General features: G+C 41.6%; 1 protein-coding gene across 1 annotated transcript in view; it reads right to left on the reverse strand.

Moving 5' to 3' along the window:
• The window catches only part of ADGRV1 (adhesion G protein-coupled receptor V1), a 341656-nt gene that overhangs the window by 157500 nt on the left and 171950 nt on the right, over positions 1 to 12206 (reverse strand). Inside the window, exons 76-79 of the mRNA XM_072992549.2 lie at positions 11779 to 12021; positions 3666 to 4073; positions 2640 to 2824; positions 737 to 983 (exon numbers count right to left, since the gene is read on the reverse strand). Of these exons, the coding sequence (XP_072848650.2) occupies positions 737 to 983; positions 2640 to 2824; positions 3666 to 4073; positions 11779 to 12021 (1083 nt within the window). The remainder of the gene's footprint in view (positions 1 to 736; positions 984 to 2639; positions 2825 to 3665; positions 4074 to 11778; positions 12022 to 12206) is intronic.

The following is a 12206-nucleotide window of genomic DNA, read 5'->3' on the forward strand; positions in this document are numbered from 1 at the left end:
GCTTATATCAGCCTACCTTTTGATATTACAAAGTAGCTTACAAACCCAGGGCCAAGCAACAGACTCCCTTTCATGGGAGTAAAATGGGCTCACTGTGACATTGCAAATGATTAACCAATGGCATTAGAGGTTAGCAGAGGGCAATGGAATAGAGGAGGAAAAATGAGTGGAAAAATTTGTAAGACCTCAGTGCATGAAACAGGCTCAGCAACATTCAAGTTTCATCATAGTGACAGAGCTCTTAGCTACAGTATTTATTACACAAACCTGTCCATCACAGGCAAATACATACAGTGAATGCATCAGATACTGTGAACTATTGGCTTGTGAGAGTTCAGTGAAGTTGAAGAAAAGGGGGCACTTGGAAGATGTCATTTCCCCTCAACCAAGTACCCCTTGTCTTCAAACCATTTGTTTGTTGTTGCTTTCAAAGGTCAGCGCTCGAGCAAAATTACACTAGAGCACTAAAAAGGTAGAACAGTAATCTATGTGTCCACTGGACTGTAGCTTAATATGGCTAGTGTTCCAGAAGTTTATTACATTAAGCATCTTTTAGAAATCCAACATAGCACACCTAAGCTTAGGAGAAGAAAGTACCATAATCTCTGGCAGCAGTAAAACGAATGTGTACGCCTGACGTGTGCTTGAACAGGAGGCTGCCAGCAAGCGCCAGGCAAAGTAGTTTAACCTCCCTAAAGACAAGATGCTGGTCTCATAAATAATTTTAAAAGCCTACCTTATTGTTAAGGGCAGTTCCTTTATCACCTGTTGTAAACCACTGCTGGCTACTATACTCAGTGACTTGGATGAACCTACAGTGGTTCTCTTTAGAATTTACTGAGGCAGAAGCATCTAACAAATGTTCAGGAACTCTGATGAAATCACCATCCTTCCCATCAAATCGGTGCCCATTGATTTGCTGTGGATACCAGTGATGTGCCATGATTACAATATAAGGGCAATGATCAAGGATGGTTTTGCCTCTGTTAAAACAGAAGAGGAATAACAAGCTCAAGAAATGGAAAAAGTCACTCACTACCTGTAAAAGAAAACAAGTACAACAGGTACTCATGCTTGATTTAACACCTTTAGTGGCCAGTATTGTTTGCAATATGATATGAGTAATATGTGACATTACTACAAATTAACAATTCCTACTAGGTCTACAGGCATTGGTGAAGTACTCTTGAGAAGTAACACAAACAGGACATCTAAAATTCATTTTTGTTGACTTCATCTCCATCCATTCAAATAAAATTATCTTCTCAAGTGCATAATAACCTATAAAGCCCTAAACAGCCTGGGTCCAAGCTAACTCAAGGACTGCATCTCCCCTTATGAGCCTGCCCGTGTATTAAGATCATCAAGAATGGCCTTTCTCTCAGTTCCACCACTCTCACAGGGGACACAGGAGACGGTCTTCTTTGTTGCTGCTCCCAGACTCTGGAACCCCTTCCCATGGGAAGCCAGGCTGACCCCACCTTTGCTGTCCTTCTACAAGCAGGTGAAGACTTTTATCTTTAGGCAGGCTTTCCTTTAAATCAGTGGTCCCCAACCTTGGGCCTCCAGATATTCTTGGACTACAATTCCCAGAAGCCTTCACCACCACCTTGGTTGGCTAGGATTTCTGGGAGTTGAAGTCCAAGAACATCTGGAGGCCCAAGGCTGGGGACCACTGCTTTAAATGACTGATTGCCCAAGGGAATTGTTTTTAAGGGATGACTTTGTTTTGTTGTTTTTAATATTGCTCCCATTATAAGTTTTAATATATTTGTTAAATGCTTTTTAAATATTGTAATACAGTGGTGCCTCGCAGAACGGTCGCTCCGTAGAGCGATGAATCCGCGCACGGCACCTAGATAGGGCAGGAATCACAGAGCGAAGGTCGGTAAGCGGCTTGCTTACCAACCTTCGCTTTGCGACCCACCGATCAGCTGTTCCGCGGCTTCAAAATGGCCGCCGGAACAGCCGAAAGGGCCGGGCGCAGCGTTTTCGCTCCCTTGGTAAGCAAGGGGAGGGCGCGAAAACGCTGCCGGAACAGCCGAAATGGCTGCGCGCAGCATTTTCACTCCCTCCCCTCGCTTACCAAGGGCACGAACACGCTGCGCCCGGCCCTTTCAGCTGTTCCGGCAGCCATTTTGGACCCGCCGGACAGCTGATCGCAGCGTTTTCGTGCCCTCGTTCAGCGAGGGGAGGGCGCGAAAATGGCTGCCAGCATCGTTGAACAGTGAGTATTCAGCCCAATTGGAACGCATTAAACACTGTTTAATGCGTTCCAATTGGTTTTCTTGCCCCGTTCAACGATGCTTTCACACAGCGAGGGTTAATCCGGAACGGATTAACCTCGCTGTGCGAGGCACCACTGTAATTTATTACTTAGCATTTAACCTTGTTTCTTTAAATACTGTAAGCTGCTCTGGATCCTTTGGGAGAAAGGTGGCATGTCAATCAGTCAGTCAGTCAATCAATCAACCAACCATACACTATGGATGTTTCAAAACATTTGTTCTATTTGTTTCACACATGAAGAGCTGTGGTTCTACAGTGCTGAAATGTGTACTCAGAGCTCTAACTGGACTTCAGTGTTCACTCTCATGTCAGAATATATTTTTGGCACATGCTATGGAAAGAACTTTTACCTTTCACCCTGTGATCCACACATTTCACCAACAGGCAGAGAAAAGGCAAATTTCTCAGTAATATCTGCAAGGAAGCTATAGCCTCGAGTATCTTTGCGTTTTGGATTGATAAGCGCACAGAGGATCTCATACAAAAGGCTTCGGTTTTTATCAGTCAATGGCTGCTTTTCGCTCTCCGATATTACCTTGGGAAGTAAAATAAGGGAGCAAAAATAAAATTACTTTGTGTATGCAAGTGGCAATCAGGCCATTTATATATCATACTGAAAGTATTAGGGGTGTGCTATACAACATAGAAATAACCCCTATTGAATCTGTATGTCTTTATATTTATTTATAACTTGGATTTTCCTCCTCAATCACCAAGCAAGTTGGGTTGTCTCTGGATGTATTGTTTTGAATGGTATACTGGTACTGATACATATATTGATACTGACATGTTCTGGGGATGAAGACTCTGGCAATTATGCCTATGGCTGTGAATCACAAGGCCCACCTTTTAATCAGGAGCAAAATGGACAGTTTCTTTAATTGTTGGCACAGGTGTAAAGGTCACAGAAGAACATAGCTTCCAGAAATCTCTCTCATTCAAATTACATATTTGTCTCCTAATTCTTAGTCTGTACTGGAGCCATTTCCTTTATATTTTACTTTTTGATAAACAGGACTGTCTGGTGGGACATAAAGATGCTTATTTTGGGGTTCTGCCTGATACTCTCAGTTTGCCAGTTCAACACTTTGTTGAACTATATCACATATACCACCTGTCGATTCTGAATCACCACCTAAGTTGGGTGTTTGAATCAGTGACCTTCTGTTAAGAAGGAAGATGGCAAGTAAATACGCTGGTATGTTTCATTACTAAAGATTGTCAGTCCTGGTTTTAGAATCAAACCAACATTTCTGACAGGCAGTCATGGCTACTATTTATCATTCTCACCAGTTCAAGCTCCTACAAAAGGGGCCACATCTTCTCTAATTCCAGGGGAACCTTAGTCACTGCACAAAAGAGATCTAGATAGGTACCTTATTTATGATGTGCATCACGGCAGCAAGTTGTTCTTCTGTACTTTCTGTCACTACTTTAATGTTTAAATACTGGAGCACCTTATTCAAAATGGTGTCATCAAGCGGTTGGTACAATTGATCAGCCAGACCCCAGACTGCCTGGGAGTTGGAATCAGATACAATGGTGATATTAGCAGTGCCATAGATGTCATCCACTCTGGCACCTCCAGTAGGATTGAGTAACACAATCTGGAAACGTTTAGGAAATGCATTCAGAGAAAGAGGCTTGGGAGTGAGAGTTATATCCAGAACACCAATTCTTTGCCCAGGTTCAAAGACTATTGTCCCTTCAGACTGGATAAAATCTTGTCCAGAAATGGCTGGTGATATGATTATGCGTCCAAGAGCTTCAGGCCTCAACAGCTCCTGGAAATAAATAAACAAAGCTCTAGATAAAAATGCTGAGCATTGCTGGACTACAACATATTTGTTCCACATTATAGACATTTCACAGTACATTTGTAAACACTCCCAAGTTTAGTATACTTTTATCCTAGTTAGAACTGCTGGATAGCTCAATGGCTTAGGAACCATATGTAGTTGCTGCTGTCACCACCATGGAACCTAAAGTGTTGCTCAATTAGGTTCATTTATTGAACCACTGAAGAGAAGTGAACAAACTTCTGTATGTAGTGAAAACACAGCAGGGTTTGTATTGTTCAACACTTAGCAATCTACAAATATGAGCCTATTGCAGTCTTCCCCAACCTGATGCCTCCAAATGTTTTGATCTACAACTCCCGAGGCTAAAGTGCTGGACTGGCTACTGGGAGACCAAAGATCATGTATCCATTAAGGCCATGAAGCACACTGAAATGTACATAAATGCTTATATAAATATAAAAACTAATAAAAATAACTAATTCATTCCCCCTAACCATAGCTTATGCTGCCTGGGGTTCCTAGAGGTCATAAGCAAAAACATCTTGAGGGTATTAGGCTGAGGAAGGCTAGTCTACTGTATGCCTCAGGTATGGTATGGAAAATGTATGTAGACAGTCCCCTAGCAAAGGCTGGCGTACAAACGTTGTTATCTTTTCCATGTGTGTGAAGCTAAGCTGAAAATATTTCTGGACTTTTCAGCCTCTTTGTCTATTATAAGGAGTAACTGCCAGGAAGAGGCAGTACCAGAACATAACTCAGTAGTGATCTGTGAAAAGCAGCTAGTGATCATGGATTGGGGTGAAGCATATGCATAAAATCAGACTTTGAAGCAACTATTATCCTTGTTCTGAGTGCTGGTTAAAGAAATGCATTTGTCACCCTGCTAGGAACTATCATAAGGGACATGGTGGTGCTGTGGGCTAAGCCGCCGAAGCCTCTGCTGCAGGGTCAGAAGACCAGCAGTCGTAAGATCGAATCCACGCAATGGAGTGAGCGCCCATTGCTTTTCCCAGCTCCCGCCAACCTAGCGGTTCGAAAGCATGCAAATGCAAGTAGATAAATAGGACCACCTCGGTGGGAAGGTAACAGCGTTCCGTGTCTAAGTCACACTGGCCATGTGACCACGGAAGATTGTCTTCGGACAAAAACGCTGGCTCTATGGCTTGGAAATGGGGATGAGCACCGCCCCCTAGAGTTGAACACAACTGGACAAAAATTATCAAGGGGAACCTTTACCTTTACCTTTTAGGAACTATCAAAGTTCAATCGTGCCAGACGAAAGTCAGTTACAATCAGTTTCAGGAAAATTGTTTGCTTTTTTTCTAAGTAAAACAATGTGGTTACTTACAAGATTTGACATGTTAGAGACAAAGTCACTGCTTTTCTCAGTTACTGGCAGAACCAATTATTTTCCCCTTCCAAATAAGGAAGGAAGTAAGAGATTTTAAAAAAAAGAAAATAAACACCCTAAAATATTTTCACAGAAAGGAAATATGTAAACTTGGTAAAGGAATAAGCATCTCGAAATGAACTCTTCATTCTTTCTGCCACCCCCTTGACATCCTTTCCCTAATCTCCTTCCTCTTTTGGCACTCTGTCATGAAAGCTTAAGAACACAGAGTGTCATGAACACTTAAGACCAATCTCCACAGAAAGTATAAACGAGAACAGGCAAGTGAATCAAATTCTTACCATTTGATTCCTTGGTATTAGAGTTAATGGTAGTGAGGCAAGGCTGATAACGTGGCATGCAAACCCTGAGAAAGTACACAAGGGGGCTGGGAAGGAGAGAACGTGGCCTTGGCTCCCATCCTTCCCCAGTTGCTTCCTCAAGCTGACTCCCCAAACTGGAGGGAAGCCAGGAGGAGCTCCTGACTGTCCTAATTGAGCAGTTTTCTCTATGTGGACATCTCTACTTAACTGACCAGGGAGTTAAGTAATTTGTGGCTGGCTAGGGGATGACTCCATTGCCAGGACTAAGGCCAGAGGTTCGAGGAAGGAGCCCGGACAACAGTGGAACTGAGAGTTTGAAGGGCCCTGAGCCTGCTGAGACATTCATTTCTGTTTCTTCCCTCTGCAAGCCAGAGGGGCCTATGGATCGGAAGGGCAGCCAACCTCCAGAGGGCGGCCCTGGAGTAGATTCTGCTATTGCCCAGAAGGGCTTGGTGCTGCAAGGAACTCCAGCACCTCCACACCCTGGAGGGGCCGACTCTGCGAGAACTTGTGTTATACATCCTCTTTCCACCTTTCTGGGTGGCCAATAAAGTCCTAATTCTACCACAACTTATTGCCTCAGAGGGAGCAGTGGGGGCCACTCACAATAGTATAGTAGTCCAAGAAAACAGAAATGCGAAAGATCTAAATTTCTCTCAAGAAAATGTCACAAAGATGTTTTACAATTACAAATGCAGACAAAAAGAAAATAAAAATACAAAATAAGGACTGCAAGAATGTCTAGCAACTTAAGACTACCGTAACTGCTCTATTTTAATGTGAGCTTTTGTGGACAAGTCCACTTACTCATACATAAGATGGAAGCAGACTTATGCATGAAAGCTCACATTAAAATACAGCAGTTAGTCTTTAAGGTGCCACAACATGCTTTTCTTCTTATTTTTTATTTTTCTTTTGTTTTTGCCTCGTATGCTAGCACAGACTGACACAGTTATCTCCTCTAAAATACAGAGTAATGTTTGAGTAGGGATGTAAGATCTTCAGCTGCCTCATCCTCACAGGATATGGTGAAGAATTGTGACAGTCTTCTTCTGGCTGGTGAAGATGGCAAAAAATAAAATAAAATAAATTTTGATGCTCTCAGAATGGTCCTTGCATTGGGTGAGAATGGTGGTTTGCACAACAGCAGCAGCAGCAGCAGCAACAGGCGCTCAAGTCACTTCTGACCTACGATGACCCTTTTCAGGGTTTTCCAGGCAGAGAGTACCCAGAAGTGGTTTACCATTCTCTTCTTCTGAGGAGGCCCTGGGACTGTGTGGCTTGCCCAAGGCCACACAGGCTGGCTCTTCTCCTAGGAGGCAGAGTGGGGAATCAAACTCCCAACCTCTGGCTCCGCAGCCAGATACCTAAACTGTGGAGCTATCTAGTTTTGCATAAAAGTACCCTTATTTGCACCAAATCTGCCTGGTTTTGTATAAAATTGTTTTTCATGAGATGAACAGGAAAAATAAATATTTTATGTGGAGACACCCCTGTAAGAAAGAGTGAGATAGATGTAAGCATTTACGATGTTTGTGTTGTGGTTCGAGATGGGCACAAACCAAAAAACAAACCAGGAAGTTCAAGGAAAATTGCTGCTTCGTTGGTTCGGGTCAGTTTGGGTTTGTGCAAAATGAAGAACTCAGAATGAGCTGGATCATGACATTTTTGTCTATGTTTTCTTGAACGTCCTGGTTCATTCTCCCCACACCCACAGCCTGCCCACCTTTCCCACTGTCCCGTTGCTCCCTACCTTTTGTTGACATCACTTATTCTGCCACCACCAGTATCTTGAGCAGCATGAAGACAAGCTCCTGCAGCCCAGGTTTTTTTTTTTTTTTTTTTTTTTTTTTTTTGAGAGGCAGCCCAGCCGGAGGGAGCCAGCTGGGCTGCCTCTCAAGGTGGTGGTAGTGACCAAAGGACTGGCTAGCCTATGCAGGAGTCAGTCCATGAAGAGTTTCCCCTGTTTGGCTGAGTCCTGCCTCCCTAGGGAGAGACTTCTGTCCTTTCCTAGTATGGGACTTATCCTGTATTCAGAGACATGATCTCCCTGCATTTGAGATCTGAATTGTTTCACTTGGCTAGGATTCCACCTGCAGCATCTGTGTAGGATTGGCTCTGGGGTAGAAGACAAATGTACCATAGTGCATACAGCTACTGAGTCTCTTGTCTCCCATGTTTCTGCGAGCTGCTGAGTGTGTTAATTTGTTCCCTCATGGTGTCTCCCAGCCTCTGCCTGTTTCCCTGGGGAAACAGTTATTTCTTCCCTTGAACCTTGTCCTGGAAGAAATCTCTATGCCTTCTGCCGCCCTTCTGACTAAGGAGCTACACCAATGCTGTACTATATGGTTTCATCTTCCATCTCTTTGTGTCTTCTGCTCCCAAATTATAACTTCCTTGGGAACTCATGGGAGCAGATTTGTTACTCTCTATGAAGTTGTGAGGCTACCTTGGCATCACTTTGTGCATAATGATGTATGATGGTGTCATGAGGTATGTCCCCATTACTATGAGATCATTGTCACCATGGTTCTGTACTGTCCCCAGCTTGACCCTTAATTTCTGGACATGGTTTCTACACCACTTGAGGATTCCTGAGTGTTCTGTCCCCACTTTTAGAGATGAACATGTATAGGATACAGTAGCCACAATGCTGATGTAGCACTGGTATATCTCTGAACTATCTCTTTTTTATTATTATTTTTAATGATTTTTTTTCTTTATAAAGGTAGAGTAAGGTAAGGGGCAGCTGGGACAGGGGTACCCTTGGAGGGGATGGATTTGAATGGATACATTACAAATCAGTATTTTTCATAGTAACTCTATACATTCTCTTCTAGAAATAGTTCCACATATCATAAAGAAATAAATATAGACAGTGAGTGAGAGGGAAAAATCAAATTCAGACAGATATATTGTTATTCTAATTATTGATTATGTAGCTGATAGTCTTTATCAATCCTTTATTCTGTCTCTTCTGCAGCCATACAGATAACTATATGTATCAGTCCACTATTCTATCTACAGTGATGCCCCGCAAGAAGATGTTAATCTGTTCTATTGATAACGCTGTCTTGTGAAAACATCATCTTGCGAAATGCAATTTCCCCATTGGAATGAATTGAAATCCATTTAATGCGTTCCAATGGGGACAAATCGTGGTCGTTTTGTGAAAATCGCCCATAGGGAAGCCATTTTGCAAAGTGCCGATCACCTGTTAAAATTGTCGTCTTGCGAAGCATCGGTCCCGAAAAAAAGTCTTGCGAAGCATGGTCCGAAATATCGTATAGCGAAAATTGCCCATAGGAAACACTGATTTGCGAAGCGCTATAGCGATCGCAAAAACTCATCGTTATGCAGATTCGTCATTTTGCGAGCTAGTCGTCTAGCGGGACACCACTGTACCTTGTAACCATGTATATAATTGTGACCATATTTTCTCATGGTGTTTTTTCTTTTTTGCATCTAGCCAATCTGACAGTACAGTGGTACCTCGACTTACGAATGAACGTCCCTACTTATGAAAATTTCAAGTTACGAAAAGCTCCAGCTGCAAAATTTTGCTTCGACTTGCGGCCGGAGCTTCATGTTACGGATGAAAAAAATGCAGGGGAGGCGGGGAAAGTGCGAAATTTGAACTTTCAGTTAATTGTTGGCCAGCGGAGAGGTTGCTTGTCTGCCACCTCGCTCGTTCCAGCGGTTAGAGAGTGGATACAGAGAGAGTCTTCAGACTGCCTGGTACTGTACAGACTGGGGTGTTTTTTTTGGCTTTTTTTTTTAAAAATGAATTTGGATTTTTGAATTTTTGACTTTTTTTAAACAGAGAGAATGCCTGTTCTGGGTGAGTACATACACTGTACAGTATTTACTGTATTGTACAGGGTTTTTTTGCAGCTTGGTGAGGGGGTATGGCTAGGTGGGGGGTTATATTTCTGTGCTCTGATGGGTCTTGCAGTGTAGATTTAAAATGTGAGAAGTAGACTGTAATGTTACATTAAAATTAAATGTGAACATTAGACTGTAATTTTAAAATGTAAAATTTATTTATTTTTGCATTCTGTGGCTTCTAGGGTTTGTGTACTGTGACCTCTCTGTTTTAAAATGTGTGAGTTTAAAATGTGATTCTGAAGTCTTTTTTTTTTTCGTTGCGGATCTGTTTGCTGTAATAATGGTTGCTGGTTGCTGATGCAGGTAGTTTGAAAAATTCAGTTTAGACTCCACAGTCTTTTTTTCTTAAAATCAGAAAATATTTTGTGAGGGGCTGTGCTGGCTGTTGATGCAGGCAGTCTGTAAAATGCAGTTTAGACTCCACAGTCTTTTTTTCTTAAAATCAGAAAATATTCTGTGAGGGGCTGTGCTGGCTGTTGATGCAAGCAAGCTGTAAAATGCAGTTTAGACTCCACAGTATTTTTTTTTCTTAAAATCAGAAAATATTCTGTGAGGGACTGTGCTGGCTGTTGATGCAGGCAGACTGTACAATGCAGTTTAGACTCTCTTTTTGTGATGAGGTGTTCTGTGCTGGAATAATGCTTGCTGGATTCTGTGGCTTCTATGGTTTATGTACTGTGACTTGTCTTTTGTTTTAAAATGTGTGTTTAAAATGCGGCTCCAAGGTCTGTCTCTTTTAAAATCAGAAAACTGTGGTGCTTATTGATACAGGCAGGCTTTAAAATGGAGTTTAAAATGGAGTTTTAGAATGGAGTCTACTGCAGACTCAAGGCTCTCCCCCCCCCTTGTCTTCTCTATCTCTCTTCTCTCTTTTTGTGCTTAACAGCACAAACCTTTGTCTGGGGAGTCTGTGTGCCCCAGTGATGACCTTTCTTTCTTTCCTCTTTTCCCTACTGTTCCATCCCTCCCTCCCCATCCTTCCCTGCTCTTATTTATTTATTTATTTATTTATTTATTTATTTATTTATTTATTTATTTATTTATTTATTTATTTATTTATTTATTTATTTATTTATTTGTTTGTTTGTTTGTTTGTTTGTTTGTTTGTTTATACCCCCGCCTACCTGGTCAGACAACCACTCTAGGCGGCTTAAGCTAAAAGATGATTGGTTTTCTTTAAAAGGTGCTTGTTTTTAAAGGTGTTCTGTTTAGAAGGTGTTCCCTCCCCCCCTTCTTTCCTGCCCTTTTTTTTGACCTAAGTTCATCTTAGGTCAAAAGAAGAAAAATTCTCCCTCTAGTGGTAGAGGACAGATTAACTGGCTTTGCATTAGTTCCTATGGGAACTAATGCTTCGACCTAAGAATGGCAGCTCTAGATAAGAACCAAAAACAGCCAGAACAGATTAAATGGTTTCCAATGCATTCCTATGGGAAATTTTGCTTTTACTTATGAATGTTTCAACTAACGAACATCTTCTGGGATGGATTAAGTATACAGAGGTTCTACTGTATACCTTTTAGCCTCAACAGTTTGCTCTTCTGAAACATAAGTGTGTTTTTTTTTTGTGAATGGGCAGCTATTTTGTGATGATGCCTACAATATTTCCTCAAAGATTCAACTGCGCTCACCACACTGTAAGGGTTGGAGACTCCCGATTTATAGTTAAATGTCTCTTCAAGCTGTGAAAGAGCAACTACTCCCCAAAGACACATAGACAAACTTAACTTCTGAGAAAGGATTGCATCTTCCAAGTCCAAATCTAACTGTTCACTAATTCTCACAAGACACAATTCCCACGTTGTTGGTTGTTAGATACTGATTATTCCTGTGATTGAATGAATAAAAGACGGGAGCTAGCCTTTATGCAAAGTTTCACAATCACTGGGCACTATAGTACAAAGGGGGAAAATGTGGTGACTTCAGAGGACAGATCAATCAATAAAGGAAGAAGAGAAAAAACTCCATGTTGTTGTAATTATTGCTATATATTAAACTGCAGATTTTCCACACCTACAGACATTTTCTTGCACATGAGAAAATGAGAGAAGAAGAAAAAAATTAAGATATATTGATGTAACTGCCCTACCTGAGTCTTATAGTCAACTGAGCTGGTGAATGCTGTGCTTGAATCTCTAACCACCTGGAGACTAATTAAAGTTGTCTTCTTAAGAGCCACAGCCAGACGAGACCCCACAGCAAAGTAGATCAGACCCTTAGGAGAATCACTTTCTGGAACTATTATGTAGGCAAAACTGGCTCTATTGTTTAACATCGCTCCTGCACCCACTCTGTAGAGCTCCACAAAGAAATAGGTCTCAAATTCATGTACCTGAAAATAATAACAAAAATCAGAAAAAATATATTTAGAAGATTGATGTCCAAATAAATCCAAAGGAATACATCACAAAATGTACTTTTGAACAGAATTAGGGACCATATTTGCACAACATGTTTTCAGATCAAGAGGCCATCTCCATAAGCTTACCTGTGAGTGTTTATTCTTGAAAAATATTG

The sequence above is a fragment of the Pogona vitticeps genome, chromosome 2, assembly GCF_051106095.1.
Source record: "Pogona vitticeps strain Pit_001003342236 chromosome 2, PviZW2.1, whole genome shotgun sequence".
Classification (NCBI taxonomy): domain Eukaryota; kingdom Metazoa; phylum Chordata; class Lepidosauria; order Squamata; family Agamidae; genus Pogona; species Pogona vitticeps.